This window comes from Onychostruthus taczanowskii, unplaced genomic scaffold (assembly GCF_017590055.1).
Source record: "Onychostruthus taczanowskii isolate IOZ18803 unplaced genomic scaffold, ASM1759005v1 scaffold126, whole genome shotgun sequence".
NCBI classification, from domain to species: Eukaryota; Metazoa; Chordata; class Aves; order Passeriformes; family Passeridae; genus Onychostruthus; species Onychostruthus taczanowskii.
Window position 1 is genome coordinate 1,064,415 of NW_024498418.1, and position 15,420 is coordinate 1,079,834.

Sequence of the window (15,420 nt, forward strand, 5' to 3'; positions counted from 1 at the left end):
TCTCCCAGCCCGGCTCGGGAGGCACCGGCCGCGCCCGCCCCGTCGGAGCCGGGGGCGGGACCGCACCGGGAGGGGCGTGGCCGTACCGGGCAGGCGGCGGGAGAGCAGCCGGGCAGAGCGGAGCGGCGGCGGCAGCACGGGCTCCGCGACGGGGACTGGGAGCGGGACCGGCGGCAGGGACGTGCCCCAGGGCAGTAGCGAAGGTGAGAGCTCCGGGATCCGAAGCGTGCGCGGAGCCCCGAGGGCGGCGGGGGAGCCCCGCAGGCAGTCCCGGGCAGCCCGGTGGGTCCGACCCCGCGCCGGGCCGGTCGCGGTCAGAGCGGCGGACCCTGGGTGACCGGGATGAGGCGATGACCGGGAATCTCACGGGTCCCGGTGAAGCCCCGGTTGGCACAGTGCAGCTCGGACGAGGGGGTCCCTGCCGGTGGCTTTGCAGGGGCTGCCGGGGACAAGGCACGGGCAAGGGCAGCAGCGGCAGGGGGCTGCGGGCAGCCTTGCTCCGGGAACGAAGGGCATCCTCATCCAACTCGGTCTTCATGGCTGGAGACACAGAATGAGCCCTGGGACCTGGCTCTCCAGGGTGGGACACACCAGGAATGCCAGCTATGCCACAGGAGCCAGTGGGAATGACCCTTGGACTGCCCGGGGTGTTTGTGCTGTGTAGGGCTGGATGTGCAGAGTGGGACAGGAACAGCAAATACCTGCAGTGGTGATGGTGTGAGCCACGTCTGAGTTTAAACTGGGCACCATGAGGGTTTGCCAGGATGGATCTGGCACAGTCCCCAACCTGTGCCCAGTGAGGGCGATGAGCTGTCGTGGCTGCCACTGCTGCTGCCCTCGGGAGCAAGGCTGACCCAGGCTTTGGAAAGACAAGGAAAGGCCATGGGGCGTTGTGGAGGTGACAGTGATGTTCCTCAAGAGCTGTGCTGTGCACATCGAGGGTTCAGCTCTGAGCTTCCTCCTTCACTGCCACCACCAGCACCTTCTGCTTTCTCTGCACCCGGGTCTCCCTGGCCAAGGGAAGTACATTTGCAAGGGGTTTACCACTCTTGCTGCTTCTTGCAGCTTTCTTTTCCACTAAATTTCTTGGGGTGCTGGAGAAGTTGAGCATTTGCTCAACTGGCTGTTTGGGGCAGCTCTCACCCAGCAGAGATCAGGGGAGCACAGTGTGGAGTGCTGACCTGTGGTGATGGGGGACCATGGGCATCGGGGGTGCTGTGTGGAGACCCCCAAGCTGCAGCAAAGCTCACCATGATCAGGGCCCCTCTTTGCAGAAGATGCCGAGTGTGACTCTGCTGCCATGGTGGCCAGTGCCTGCACCCTGTCCTGCATCTCACAAGGGCAGGGAAGCTGCTCCATGGCTGCTGCTGTTGTCACCCCAAACTTCACCACCTATGACATCTCCAGGAGATCCCTTTCCCTCTGGAGTGTCACTGGGCACCCCAGTACCCTGAAGCTGTGGGAGGATCAAAGTTTCTCTGTCACAGCAGAGCACTGGGGTGGGCACTGTGGCCCTGTGCTGGGTGGGAGCTGATGGGAACGGGGCTGGACTGGGGTTGGAGCGGGGCTTTCACCTCTGTCGCAATGGCCTCACTTCCCCTTCCTTGGCTGCAGCATGGGTTGTGTGAGGTCAAAGGAAGCTGGTGCCCAAGAGAAGAAGATAAAAACTGATCCTGACCCTGATCCTGGCCCCACCATCCAGCAGGGCCACTACGTGAGGGACCCCACAGCCACCAACAAGAGGGTGAGTGATGAGAAATTTCAGGGCTGAGCTGTCACGGGGGGCTCAGCCCCTCTCCTCAGCAGTGCCACCAGCACTGAGAGTGGAGCCAGCTGAGGGCACTGGCAGTACCCATGCCCCGGGACAGGGACTTTCCTGTGGGGTGGGAGCCCAGGCCACACTGAGACAAAGCACAGAGTGGACCTGATGGGAATCCAGGAATTAAGGAGAAAGGGAGAGAAAAAGGAAGGTGTTGGGAGGGGGTAGAGATGCTGCTGCTGGGTGGGTTGCTGTGTCAGGAGATGCTGGTGCTGCCCCTCGGGTGCCCTCCTGCTCCTGCCATTGCCCTTGGGCCAAGACCCCCCATGGGAAATGGGTCTCCGCCATCTGTGATGTCACTCTGTGGTTTTTGTTGCCCTTTCCAGAACAATAATGTCCCCAGCATGGCTGTGCCCCTGCCCGAGGATGGTAGGTACAAGGGGGCTGCAAGTGGGTGCGGGGGGTTGGAGCATGTGGGGGCAGCGTGGCCAGATCCTCTCTGACCTCGGGGTGAGCACTGCCAGTCCTGGAGGGATGGGAGCTCTGGGCTCCCCTGAAGGGCCAGACATGACACAATGAAGATGGAGGTGCTGGGTGCTGTGGGGGTCCTGGCCAATGTCCCGGCCAGCATTCATGGCAGGAGTGGCTGGGCACCCCATCCCAGCATGGGGAGGGGTGCCCAGGGAGCTCCCTCGCTGCAGGCCTGGGGGACAGCGTGGTGCTGGCACTCTATGACTACGAGGCGATGAACACTGGGGACCTCAGCTTCCAGAAGGGCGAGCGGATGAAGGTCCTGGAGAAGTAAGTGCTGCTGGCAGACCCCTGTCCAGGATCTCCTCTTGGCTCGTGTGGCCCTGCTGGGATTTTTTCTGGAATCTGCCCCAGAGGAGCTGCTGGTGCCCAGGTCCAGGTGCCAGGAGCCAACACAATGCCACTTCTGTCATAGGTCAGGGGAATGGTGGCAAGCACGGTCGCTGGTGACAGGACGTGAAGGCTTCATCCCCAGCAACTACGTTGCCGAAGACAACTCGCTGGAGACAGAGGAGTGAGTCCATCCCTGTGTGCCAGATCCTGGCCCCATGCTGTCCCACACCTCCCCAGTGTCACTGTCCCTGCTCCTGCCTCATGTCCTGCCCCAGCCCTGCCCCACTCCGGCACTCCTTGGTTCACTTGGTTCTGCTGCAGGTGGTTTTTCAGGGACATCAGCCGGAAGGATGCGGAGCGGCAGCTCCTTGGCCCAGGGAACATGATTGGCTCCTTCATGATAAGGGACAGCGAGACAACGAAAGGTGTGGAGGGGTGTCCATAGCACCGTGCTGGGGAACAGCTGCCCAAAGGGCTTCCCTCATCCACCTTTTCCTGGAAGAAGAGCTCCCTCCCCAGCCCTGGGGGTCTGCTGTGCTGCGGGGAGGGACTGGGGGGCCATGCTCTGGCTGGAAGTGCCCCTGCAATAGCCAGTGGTGCTGCCTACATGTCTGAATCCCACGGGATGCGTCCCTTTGAGGCTGCTTTGGGCATTTGGGGTGCAGGCGTAGCTGGCCTGGGGCAGAAGGGGTGCTGGCAGCACGGTGGGATGGGTGCTGCTGGGCGATGGCTCAGAGCATCAGGACGGCAGGTGCAGCGGGAATGTGCTCCCGTGGAGGTGCCAGCTCAGCCCTCCCTGCGCAGGCTCTTACTCGCTCTCGGTGCGGGACGGGGACGAGCTGCGGGGCGGGGCCGTGAAGCATTACAAGATCCGCACTCTGGACAGCGGCGGCTTCTACATCTCCCCACGAAACAACTTCAACACGCTGCAGGAGCTGGTCCAGCACTACAAGGGTGAGTCCTGGGGTGCCCGGCCCCCCTTTCCAAATGGGGCTTTGTCCCTGAGCCAAGCAGCCGGGCAGCTGGGGGTGTGCAGAGGCTGAGGGGCTCCTGCCCATCACCCCTGGGCTCTGACTGCAACATGCACTGACTTCCAGACCTTCCCCTGTTGCCACGGCTGGCCTGCTGGCTGTCACAGCTGTGGTGCTGGTGACCCTGAACACCCACGGTGGTCAGAACTCCCCTTTGGAACACAGTGTGGCCAGTGGGACAGGCTGGCTGATGGCCCTGGATGCTCTCCTCAGGTCAGAGCGATGGGCTGTGCCAGAGGCTCACCCACCCCTGCCGTGTACCCAAACCACAGAAGCCCTGGGAGAAAGATGCCTGGGAGATCCCTCGGGAGTCCCTGAGCCTGGAGAGGAAGCTGGGAGCCGGACAGTTCGGAGAAGTGTGGATGGGTAAGAGTGAGGGTGAGGTGGCTGGGAGGATGATGAAGGTGATGGTGAAGGAGGAAGGGTGAGGGATGTGTGAGATGGTAGAGGGATGGAAAAGACAGGGAGGGAGTGACCTGAGGGAGAGAAGCAGAGGGACATGGAGGTGATCCTGCCTTAATGCAGGGGCTGGGTGGGGCTGGGCATGTGGGGCTGGGCTGGGGACAGCCCTGGGCTGTGTGTGGTCTCCAACCTTCCCACAGCAGCTCAGCAGGGCTGGGACTTTGGCTCCAAAGCCCAATGCTCCCAGGGCAGCGTGGGAATGATCTGTTGTGGCACCCCCAGCTACCTACAACAAGCACACCAAGGTGGCAGTGAAGACCATGAAGCCGGGCAGCATGTCCGTGGAAGCCTTCCTGCAGGAGGCAAACCTGATGAAGACGCTGCAGCACGACAAGCTGGTGAAGCTGCATGCAGTGGTCACCAGGGAGGAGCCCATCTTCATCATCACTGAATTCATGGAGAAAGGTGCAATCTGCGTCCCTGAGTGATGTCCATAGGCACTCAGGTTCCCTGGGATGGTGCATGATCAATCCTTTTCACATCCCCAGGCTCAGCTGTGGGCTCTGCACTAGCTCCCAGGCCTCTGGGAGCAGTTCTGGCTCCTGCCACAGCTCTGGGGCAGGATGCTGGGATAGGGGATATGGTGCCAGCTCTGGGAAAGGAGAGACACCTAAGAGGGGACAGAGGAGTACAAGCACTCTGCAAGGCAGGAGGGAGCCTGCAGAGGTGCTCCCCCCTCAGCCTATCCATGGGAGTGGGATCAAGTGTGTTTCCAGAGTCTCCTTGTCCTGCTTGGCTCTTCAGGACCCTGTGCCACCCTAAGGGTGGGTGCAGGCTCAAGCTAAACCAACAGCCCTGGCACCTTTCCCTGTCTGCAGGGAGCTTGCTGGATTTCCTGAAGAGCAATGAGGGGAACAAACTGCCGCTCCCAAAGCTGATTGACTTCTCTGCCCAGGTGAGGAAGAAGCAGACCTTCCCTAGCTCTGAATGCCCCTTATCCCCCTGAAAAGGGTGAGTGAGGAGCCTGGGAACTTACCTGGAGCTTGTGCAGGGCCAGCCAGGAGCCTGGTCTGAGCAGTGCTGGAGATGCAGTGAGGTTTTCCTGTGGGCAGCCACTGCCTGCTCACCATGCCCATCCCGCTGACCTCACAGGAGCAGGGCTGTGTGAAAGGAGAAGTGGCAGCTTCCCCCTCACCACACCAATATCTGCAGCACTCAGCTAGCCCACCTGCACCTGAGCAGCGCACAGCAGAGCTGCACAGATGCTGGAGAGGACTGGCTATTGACTTCTATGTCTGCCACAGTTCCTGTAGCCCTCACAGCCCATGGGTGACTCTGCTTTGTGGAGAAAGTGGGGCTGAGGATGGGGCTTGTTTCCACAGCTCACATTTGCACAGTCCCTTCTCTGGAATGGGCTGGTGCTGGTTGGTGTGGCCCAATCAAGCCCAGAGCAATGTTATCAATTTCTATAATTGAAAACTATTGATACTGGTAACTATAATTTTTGATTTGCTGCTGCTGTGACAGTTGTCTGCAAACATTACCTGCAAACTTGGCCAAAGCACCACAAACACAGCATGGCCACACACCCAGCCCGTCTCACCCCACCCCCAGCACTGCTTCAGGACAGCAGCACGGTGGTGTGAGGCCCTGGGGCTTTAACAGGAATCCTGCAGCATGATCCTGTGTGCTCCCAATACCCGAGAGGCTGAGCCAGGCAGAGTTCCCAGCCTCCTGGAGGAAGCATAGCAGGCTGTGTTGCCCCAGGGGAATGCCTACAGGAGGGCTGTGGTTCAGTAAAGTCACCAGAGAGCTGTCACGGGCAGGGAAAGGCAGCTGGAGAGCCAGGAGGACTCAGAGATAATTATTTCAGGGATATTTTCAGGAGCTGACTTTGAGAACAGGCTGTCAAACATCTCACTCCATGTGCAACAATTTGCACAACCACTGCACAACCACTGAGTCCCTGCTGCTTCTCCAGTGCCCCTGGGTGAGGACTGAACCCAAGGACCCTTTGTGCTGAGCTCAAATATTTCATGGAGGCACCTGAGCAGTAGGAAAGCCAGGATGGGGAGCCCTGTGGGCTGAGATCAGGTCACTGGCTGCTGGAGCTGGCTGTGCTGGGGTCTGTGGATCAGCTGTGCACTCCTGCACCATCTGTTCTCAGCAAGCTGGCTCGTGCCAACCCTGGCTCGGCCCACGGCTCCGAGGGGCTGCTCGGAGAAGCTCTGGGGAGCAGAGGCTGAAGGGCTGTCGTGGGCAGGCAGCAGCCTGGCCCTCGTGCTGGGCTGAGTCACTGTGGGCAGAAATGCATCTGTGGTCATGGAAATGATCCTTCCGCTCTTGCTCTGCCTGGTTACTTCTGTGTTTAGAGGGGAGAGCTCTGTGAGAGCTGCACCTCACCCGGGCCAGCTTGTGTGGCTGTGATAAGGAGGGGAGGATCTCCCCTCTGGCTGCTCCAGCCCCTTCACATTCTGGATTCTGGTCACATGCAGGCGTGGGGTAACAGGACAGCTTTGGGGTTTTGTTGTGCACACACCAGGTCACCTCTGCCTGATCAGCAGCACTGACTGCAGAGACTTCAGGAGGCAGAGTGGTGAGGGGGGATTGTCAGGGGCCATCACAGATATCCTGTCCATAGGCAGAGGTGACTCTGCAGAAACTAGTCTGGAAGAACTCAGGCATCTTCCCCTATGCTTTTCTGCCCCGGCTAAGGAAGCTCTGGAATGCTGACCCTTGCTGCAGCAATTACTGAGCCATTGTGGGTGTATTCAGAGACTGGTCTCACGTCTTCCCTGAGCAGAGAATGATTTGCTTGTCTTCCACATCCTCATGGCTGTGGATGAAGCACTTACACCTTGCCCTGCAAACACTCACAGACTCTGGTGATCACAGGATTTTCTCACACAGCAGCTTAAAGGTGTCATGTTGGGCTGGTCACCTAAACCCCAACCTCTTCTGTAAGGGATTTCCTGCTTGGAGAGCAGTTTCCATACAGGAAAGTCACAGAAAGGTTTGGGTTGGAAGGAACCTTAAATCTCATCTCGTTCCAACCCCTTGCCATGGGCAGGGACACTTTCCACTAGACCAGGTTGCTCCAAGCCCTGTCCAGCCTGACCTTGAACACTTCCAGGGATGGGACATCCATCTCCTGCTGTGGCTCAGCCTCTTTTCACCCTTTTCTGAGTGCTGGTCAGAAGCTGTTGACTTCTTTGGTGCTGAGGGGGTGTGTGTTATTTCAAGCAGCTTATTTGCATTTGCCTTGTTCTCCTGTGGCAGATTGCAGAAGGAATGGCTTTTATTGAGAAGAGGAACTACATCCACAGAGACCTGAGAGCTGCTAACATCCTGGTGTCAGCAGTGCTGGTGTGCAAGATTGCAGACTTTGGGCTGGCCAGGGTGATCGAGGACACCGAGTACACGGCCCGGGAAGGTGCTGGGGGCAGAAGGTTGGGGGGTTCCCTTAGGGCCACTTGCCACCACGGTGGTCCTGACCCCGGCAGGGATGTGCTGGGTACATGGGCAGAGGGAAGCTCCTCTCATTTGCATCACTGCACTTGTTCCTCTTCTGTTTGTTTCTTCTTCCCCATATTTCACCACCCCTTTCTCAGCAGCTGGGGTTGAGCTCATGTTTCCCATTGGATCTCTTTGTCTAGGTGCCAAGTTTCCCATTAAATGGACTGCACCAGAAGCCATCAACTATGGATCTTTCACTATAAAATCGGATGTCTGGTCCTTTGGGATCCTCCTCACTGAGATCATTACCTATGGACGCATCCCCTACCCAGGTAAGGAGGTGAAATGCCTCCTCTTATCTGATTCCAAAAGACACATTCCACCTTCTGGGCTCCATGCATGTGACCTGAGCTTCTCCAGCTCCATGGGAAAACCCTGTAAATCCTTATCATTAGGGATAAGGATTTTATCCCTTATCATTAGGGATAAAATACATCCTGTATTTTATACTAATAATTATTTTGCTACCTTTTTTCAAAGGGGAATTACTCTGTAAATGCAAGTGGACCATGAAGGATCTGGGGTGGCACAACAGGCTGTTCTGAGGAGCAGCTCTGCCCTCACACTGACTTTTCATTGCAAGCAATGGCTCATCACAGATTTGTAATTTAATAAAATACAAAGTTATTTTAATTTATACAAAGAGATTATAAACCCCATCTGTCCTGGGGCAAAAAAACTGCATCCCACATTAAGCCAGCATCTCCTTTGGCCAAATGTTTCCCTGACCAGGAACAGCAGTTCCCCCTTCCCAGCCCCTCTAACCACTTTTCCCTTCCTGGAGACATTGCCCAAAGGGAGAGAAGTTTTGGATTTGGGCATTTTATGACTTTTAAAGACACCAGTGACAAACCAGGTGACGTTCAGCTGTCCCCCCGTTTTCCAGGGATGTCCAGCGTGGAGGTGATCAGGGCTCTGGAGCGTGGGTACCGCATGCCCCGCACGGATAACTGCCCCGAGGAGCTCTACGACATCATGATGAGGTGCTGGAAGATCCAACCCGAGGATCGCCCCACTTTTGAGTACATACAAAGTGTTTTGGAGGATTTCTTCACTGCGACAGAGAGCCAGTACCAGCAGGAGCCCTAGCACAGGACACTGCCAGCTCTTCCCTGTCTCAGCCGTGCCCTGCTTCCCCTGCCAGCCTGGCCCAGGAACCACAGCCCTGCTGGAGTGGCTGGGCTGGAGGAAGCACACGATGGAGGGAGAGACGTGCCCATACCTTGTGTCTTTCCCAGGGCAGCGGCCCCAGGAAGTGCTGGCTGGACACTGGATGCCCAGGAGGATGGACAGGGATGGGGCCAGGCCTGCTTTTGCTGCAAGGGAAAACCCAGATCAGTATTTTTTTAATAGTTATGAGATTTTATCACGCTGTTCTGCAGAAGTAGGTGCCTTGGCTGCTGGCCATGGTGAAATGCCCTGCAGTGCCTGTGCTCCATGCGTGATTGATCCCAGGGGATCCCCCCAGGACACGCTGCAGTGCAGCCCGTGGGCTCATCATCGGCACAGGATCCTGGGGTTTGGTGTCACAGACACCTGCCCTCCTCTCTCCCTCCAGGTTTTCCTTCCCCAGTATTTTCATGGCAGGCCCTGTGCAGAGTGCAGGTTTGGTGAGGCTGTGCCACGGGCAGATGGACACAGGGCTTTTCCAGGCCATCCCTGCATGGATCCCCCTCCACTTGCCTTGGGAGGAACCTCTGGAGCCCAAAGCCATGGCAAAGCCCTCTCCCCCACGGCAAAGCTTACAGGCAGCATTCCTTGTCTGCTGGGGCATTTGCAGTATCAGCAAGGGCCAGGTGCTCCCTGCACACTCACTTGATGTTTATTTTTAGTATTTCATGAGGTTATTTGAGGAAAAGGAGTAAACAGTATTTTTTTTAAGATAGCCGTGTACCTCTTACAGCAGGGAGACTGGTGCCTGTGATTATATTTTTGATACCAAGAGGCAAACGCCGTCGCTTCTGCTTTGGGATTTTATTTTATTTTATTTTTTTTTTGTAATCAATAAAAGTATTTATCAACCTTTCCTCTCCTGGCCGTTCCTGCTGCTCCGCATCCCGGGCGGGAGAGACGCGGATAAGCTGAGGCCCGCAGCGCCCCTCGGAGCGGGGGCTCCAGAGTCGGGCAGACCCGCAGCGCCCTCTGAGCAGGCCCGGGGCCGCGGACCGCCCGGTGGCACCGCAGGGACCGGCAGGAACCGGCAGGAACCGGGAGATTCGGAGCGGTCCGGGCGCCTCCCGGCCCCGCCGCCCTCACCAAACATGGCGGCCGCAGCGTCGCGCCCGCTCGCCATGCAAAGCCCGCTGCCCTCAGCAAACATGGCGGTGCGGACCGCCCCTTCCCCGGCCGGCTTCGCGGGGCCGGAGACCCGCTGGAGACCGGAGTGGAGACCCCAGCCCCGGTCCGCCCGTAAGGAGAGCCGTGCCGATCCGGGGCTGAGCTGGGCCCGGCCCCGGCAGCGCGGAGCCGGCCGCTCGGCGCGGTCCTGCCCGGCCGCCGCGGTCGCCATGGCGATCGGCCCCGCAGCCAACCGCGCGCCGCTTCCGCTGACGTCAGCGCCGACACGTGGATCCAAGATGGCGGCGTCGGCGGCGATGGTGAGTGCGGCGGGGCCCGGCCCGGCCCCGCGTCCCGCCCGCTCTGCCCCGGCCCGGCCCGGCGGCGCTCCCGGCGCGGGGCTCGGTTCGGGGGCTGCGGTCGGATCTGCACCGCGCTGGGAGGGATGCGGGCCCGGCCCCTTGGCGGAGGAGGCTCCCCGGTCCCGCCCGGGGCCTTGCAGCTGCCCCGCGTCTCCCGGCGGTGTCACCTGTGGAGGGCAGGGCTCGGGGCGCCGCTCGGTGCCCAGGGTCCCAGCGGAGCCCGGCACGCTCCTATCCCGCCTGCCCCGCGCTCCCTCGGCGGCAGAGTTGGCTCCCTGATGCGGTTCGCGGCGCTGTCTGGGCAGGAGGGGCCGGGCGGGCGCTCGGCGCGCTGTGGGTCCTGTGCCTTCCCTGCCGAGCTGTCAGCCTGGGCCCGGGGCTGGCGCCGAGCGCGGAGCCTGTTGCTCTCTGTAGTTTTCACAAATGTTTGGTGGTGGTTGTCGAGTCCGGGTTTGAGCAGCTGCTTCAGCTTCCCGCGTCCAGCATCCCTGTTATTACTACGGGATGATTCCTTGAATCCTCAGAGAGCTGAAGGTGTTCCTGCTGAGCATCCCTGCTACCTCACAGAGCAGAAAACGAGCTGCTGAGACATTTGTTGTCTGCCTTGAAGTCTTGTAGGAGTCAAACGGATTTCCTCCTTGCTTTCCTAGGAGGGTATTTTTGTGGCAGTGCCTTGCAGGAATAGCGGTGTGGATTAAGGATGTGTGCTGATACAAAGGTCGCTGGTGGCTGGGCTGTGAGGTGACTCATGGAGAGATTGGGAGTGCCAAGGTTTTCCTTTAATTTGCTTTAAGCATCTTCATACCCTGCTGGCTTTCTCCCAGGCAGTGGGGAGGGGGTGCTCAGCTGGCTCTGAGAGCTGGGGATCGTCCTGCTGGGAATTTCCTTGTGGCTCTCTGTTGTGAGAAGGGCAGAGAAGGCTGCCAGCAGCTCTCCTGGTGTCAGAGGAGCTCTGAAGTCAATGTGAATGCACATTGTCTCCTTCTGAAGGGCTCTGGTGGCTCCTCCAGTGCAGGGTGAGCAGGGCAGGGATGTAATAAAGATGAGCTTATCCAAACAGTTCTCAGGATCATCGAAGGAGGCAGCTCTTGGAAAAGGGGATGAGGGTCAGGGTGCCATGAGCACTGTTCTGTCCTGCTAATGTGCCTGAGGGCAGAATGAAGGTTACATGTGTGAGAGAGCTTGCTGGGTTCTTTTGCTCCCACAGAGGAGCAAACCTTCCAAAGGTTGTGGCTTTCTTCCCTTTCTGTCACCATTTTTAAAAAGTTTCAGTAAGTGAAATGGAATGGGAGAGCTGTGTGAATCCATTTGGACAAATGGCTCTGCACAGGTAGTTTTCCCTGTTTTTCTTCAAAGCTGTCTTTGAAAGTTAACAGCTCTTGATTATGGCTCTTTGATGTCCCTCTTGCCTCTCTCTGCCAAAAAGAGATGAGATGATTTGTGATATCCATCACTGTCACTTCCTACTTCCTTTTCATCTCTTTGAACAGATCCTGTGTTCTGTTCTTCAGTTCCTATGTGGGCTGTGAAACTGAAGACCTAAACCAGCCCTGGTGCAGCACTGGCTCAGTTCTGATGCTTGAAATTGCAGCTGCTTGAGGGTTTCTTCAAGTTGTTGGCAGTAACCTGGGCAGGGATGTCCTGGGTGCACATGGCCAGGCCATGGACCCTCTGGAGCACGCTGGAGCTGTTGCAGAGTGCCCAGGGGACAGCTGCTGTTTCCCCTTTGCCTTAAATAAATGTCAGACTCTGGCAGTGGTAGCTGGAGGGACCACGAGTCCTAGGGAGGGACAAATGTGGTAATAACTGGATGTTTTAGGGCTGGGTGAGACTGGGGTTTAGAGAAAAGTCCTCTGCTTTGGCAGCGTGGTTTGTGAACCTTCTGTGAATTCACAGAGAGTGGCATCGTTGTTTGAAGTGTTTCTGAATGGGATAAACCTGGGGTTGTCTGCAGACCCCAAGACTGGTGATAACTTTCCAGAAGGGCATTCTTGGAGAGGGTTTGTGTGTGAACTTTTGATCTGAGGGACAGGAATGGGTGATTGTGCTCCTGCAGTTACTTCTTTCATTTAGATCAAATTCTCCTAAGACAGGGTGTCTCTGCATGTCTGCATATAGGAAAAGAATCAGGCTTAGGCAATCTGAACTATTTTTGCCTACTTGCAGCTGGGTGTTTCTCAGTCTGAGGCTGTGTGTATTTGTTGTGCTACTTGTTGCACCATTACACGATTTCCTGGCACCTCAGATGCAAGATTGTCATTTGAGGGTTTTTTTTGCATGTTTTTGAAATGGAAATGGAAAAGGCTGTGAAGCTGTGTGTCCTGTTTTCTGGAAGTCTGGGCCTTGCCAGGGCTCTGTGACTGAACCAAAACAGAGTTCCCTCCTGGAAGTTGTGACCTGGCCCAGGAGAGAACTCAGCTTGCAGGCATCCCTCATGTGAGACAATCACCTGGCCAGGCTCATGAGTTACACAGATCTTTTGAAGGGTGTCCATGTTGCCATTTCTAAGCTGCTGGCTTTGTTTGGAGAAGATGAGGCACATTTGTCAGGTCAAGAACAAGAACATGAGTAAGGCCCCTGGCTTCAGCTTCCCTGAGCTCTGCCAGCTCAGGAACCTGCACTGGGCATTTCCTTCATCTTTCACTTCCAAAGCTTTCCCCACCTGTTGCATAGCAGCTTCCCCCTTTCTTGCTACCAACTGTTCTTTCCTGGCAAGGCTTTGCAGAGTCACCCTCTTGTCTTTCCTGTTGCTGCCTGAGTCATCATCATCTGTATGCAAAGACAGCCTGACTTCTGCCAAAATTGTCATCAAAAATTTCATCTTCTGCATGCTCGTGTGTCTCCTGAGTGTCTGCCAAAGTTCTGTCCTGGTCTTTTCACCTCCCAGCTTGCTGGGGCACAGGTGGCAGTGGAGTGGTTTTGGTTTTTGAGTAACATTGTGTAGGTCTGTCACTTCAGTGAGAGATAAGGGCTGCAGGTTGCTGGAGTGCAGTGTGGGACAAGAGTGCAGATTCCTTCCACTGCTTCCCCTGTGCAGGAGACATTTTCCTGCTCTGTGCAGAGCCCCTGAGCACTCCCTTTAAAGAATGGAAAGGCAAAATTTAGTAGAGCACAGAAAATAAGCTCCATGTTGCCTCAAGGCAGATCAGTATTGGAGGTCAGGCAGTTTTAACAAGAATGTTTCCAAGCTGGGGCTTTATGCCTGCTCCAAGTGTATTTGGCTGTGCTCAGAATAGATCTGAAAAATCTCCTTTGTAAGCAAAAGAGAACACAGAATCACAGCATGGTTTGGGTTGGCAGGGTCCTTAAACTCACTTTGTTCCACCCCACTGCCATGGGCAGGGACACCTTCCACTATCCCAGGTTGCTCCAAACCCCATCCAGCCTGGTCTTGAACAATTCCAGGGATGGAGCTTCTCTGGGCAGTCTGTGCCAGTGCCTCACCACCCTCACAAGGAAGAATTTCTTCCTAATATACAGTCTAACCCTACGCTGTCAGTTTAAAGCTGTTCCCCCTTGTCCTGTACTCCATGATCCTCTAAATAGTCTCTCTCAATTTTTCTTGTAGGCTCCCTTCAGGTACTAAAAGCTGATGATTCAGTATTTATATTTTCTGTAGCTGCCTAGCATTTGCATCTTAAATACATTTTAGTCTTTCAACCTCCTGATACTTCTGCCTTTTTTTTTTTTTCCCATCTTGTTCATTTCCACTAATTCTGGATGCTCTGGTTGGCCCTCAGAGGTGTCTGGCCCAGCATACTTTCCTTATCTTAGAATGGGACAGGAGGAAGTTGATGAAGAAGGGGTGTGGGGGCAATAAACACAGATTTTTTTAATTTTTTCCCCCCCAAGCTGTGGAAGGATCCCCATGATAGAGCTGCTGTTTGTCACACCTGGCCTGTGGAGTGTTCCCTCTGGTGCTGTCAGACTCATGATGGTGCTGAGGACACACAGGAACAGTGGGGATTTGGTTTTTATGTCTGCAGCATTAGGCCAAGAATTGTCCCAAAGCAAACCAGGTCTTGTGTGGTTTTCCAGAGGGGTTCAGGAGAAGGGACTGAAGCCAGTGGTGCTGTGAGATTATACCAGAGCTGATGTCCTAATCCAGGCAAGCTGCTGCTGGCTAATACTCTTTAAAGCTTGATTTTCATTTCACAGCCTTCCTGCCCATGCTCAGCTGGGTTACCTGAGGTAATGGCAGGGGCTGAGGAGGCAGCAAGGTGTGCTAAATCCAGGATTTGCTGTGGCTGTGTTAGGATCTGGGTTCTCCTGGAGCCCCCATAGGGTTGATTGAACCTTCCAGCCTGACTTGTCACCCGGCTCCCTAAAAAAGGGGTGAAAAAGTGTTTGCCATGTTACTGAGCTGTGCTGTGGCCTGGAGGGGTGAGGAAAGCAGAGTGGTGATGGAGCAGGAGGGAGTGGTGATGTGACTGTCCCTTTGGGTGCAGTTTCTGGTGTCACACCTGACTCCACAGCAACTACTCTTCTGCAGGTAGTGGCCTGTGAGCATCCATCTGTGATCAGCTCCAGGGTAACTGCTGCTGTGCAGAGCTGACACACATCCAGAGCCAGGGCTACAGGTACCCCCTCTTCTCCACTAATCCATGGAGTTTTCTATCCCAGGGAGCTCAGTGGGGGTGAGCAGAAAGGTAAAGTGATGGCCTGCTCAGTGCCCCATGGTGCAGGTAAAAATGGCATTTTTCTTGTGGTTGAGCAAAGCCAAAGTTTTCCTAATTGCAGATGAAGAGGCAGAGACACACTGAGTGGAAGGTGACTTGATGAGGGTCACAAAACAAAGCTAAGAACAGCTTTTATGAATTTAATTTCTGTTTAATCACCTGAATGCGCAGCCTTTTTAATACCTGGGATGAACATTTCCAGTGTTGTTGCCCATCTCTAATGCTGTTCCAGTGTTTCTGGAAACACTTGTTCCAGTGTTTCTGTTGTATTTTACTGTTCCTTCTCCTTTTTGCAGGAAAGGCTGAGATATGTGCTGGGCCTGCTGTTGTTGCTGCACAGCACAGACTCGTTCTATGTACCCGGCGTGGCTCCCATCAACTTCCACCGCAATGATCCCGTAGAAATAAAGGTAGGATGAACTCAGTGATGTTAATCTGTTTGGTTTGGGGGGTTTTTGTCTTTTGGGTTTTCTCTTTTTTATACCATAGCAGCTAAGATGGGTTGCAAAGTTAAATTTGGGGATCCTGTT

The 15,420-nt window shown here is 55.9% G+C and overlaps 2 protein-coding genes across 5 annotated transcripts in view; both read left to right on the top strand.

Moving 5' to 3' along the window:
• Positions 1 to 9,572, top strand: HCK (HCK proto-oncogene, Src family tyrosine kinase). Its single transcript, XM_041396195.1, has 13 exons — positions 1 to 203; positions 1,615 to 1,744; positions 2,146 to 2,188; positions 2,461 to 2,560; positions 2,706 to 2,804; positions 2,945 to 3,048; positions 3,428 to 3,577; positions 3,868 to 4,020; positions 4,339 to 4,521; positions 4,935 to 5,011; positions 7,336 to 7,489; positions 7,713 to 7,844; positions 8,459 to 9,572. Exons 2-13 carry the CDS (start codon positions 1,616 to 1,618, stop codon positions 8,659 to 8,661), a joined length of 1,527 nt encoding a protein of 508 aa, XP_041252129.1. The 5' UTR covers positions 1 to 203; position 1,615; the 3' UTR covers positions 8,662 to 9,572.
• Positions 9,569 to 15,420, top strand: part of TM9SF4 (transmembrane 9 superfamily member 4) — a 27,064-nt gene continuing 21,212 nt past the window's right edge. For all 4 annotated transcript variants that reach the window (XR_005952039.1, XR_005952038.1, XR_005952040.1 and 1 more), the window contains exons 1-2: positions 9,569 to 10,169; positions 15,187 to 15,300. Coding sequence is in view for 1 of the 4 variants with exons in the window: in XM_041396187.1 (XP_041252121.1) it covers positions 9,834 to 10,169; positions 15,187 to 15,300 (450 nt within the window). In the remaining 3 variants the exon portion in view is untranslated. The remainder of the gene's footprint in view (positions 10,170 to 15,186; positions 15,301 to 15,420) is intronic.

Coding starts and splice junctions, on each gene's coding strand:
- HCK (XM_041396195.1), top strand. CDS start 1,616: ATGGGTTGTGTGAGGTCAAAGGAAGCTGGTGCCCAAGAGAAGAAGATA. Junction 1,745..2,145: donor CCACAGCCACCAACAAGAGG/GTGAGTGATGAG, acceptor TGCCCTTTCCAG/AACAATAATGTCCCCAGCAT. Junction 2,561..2,705: donor CGGATGAAGGTCCTGGAGAA/GTAAGTGCTGCT, acceptor CTTCTGTCATAG/GTCAGGGGAATGGTGGCAAG.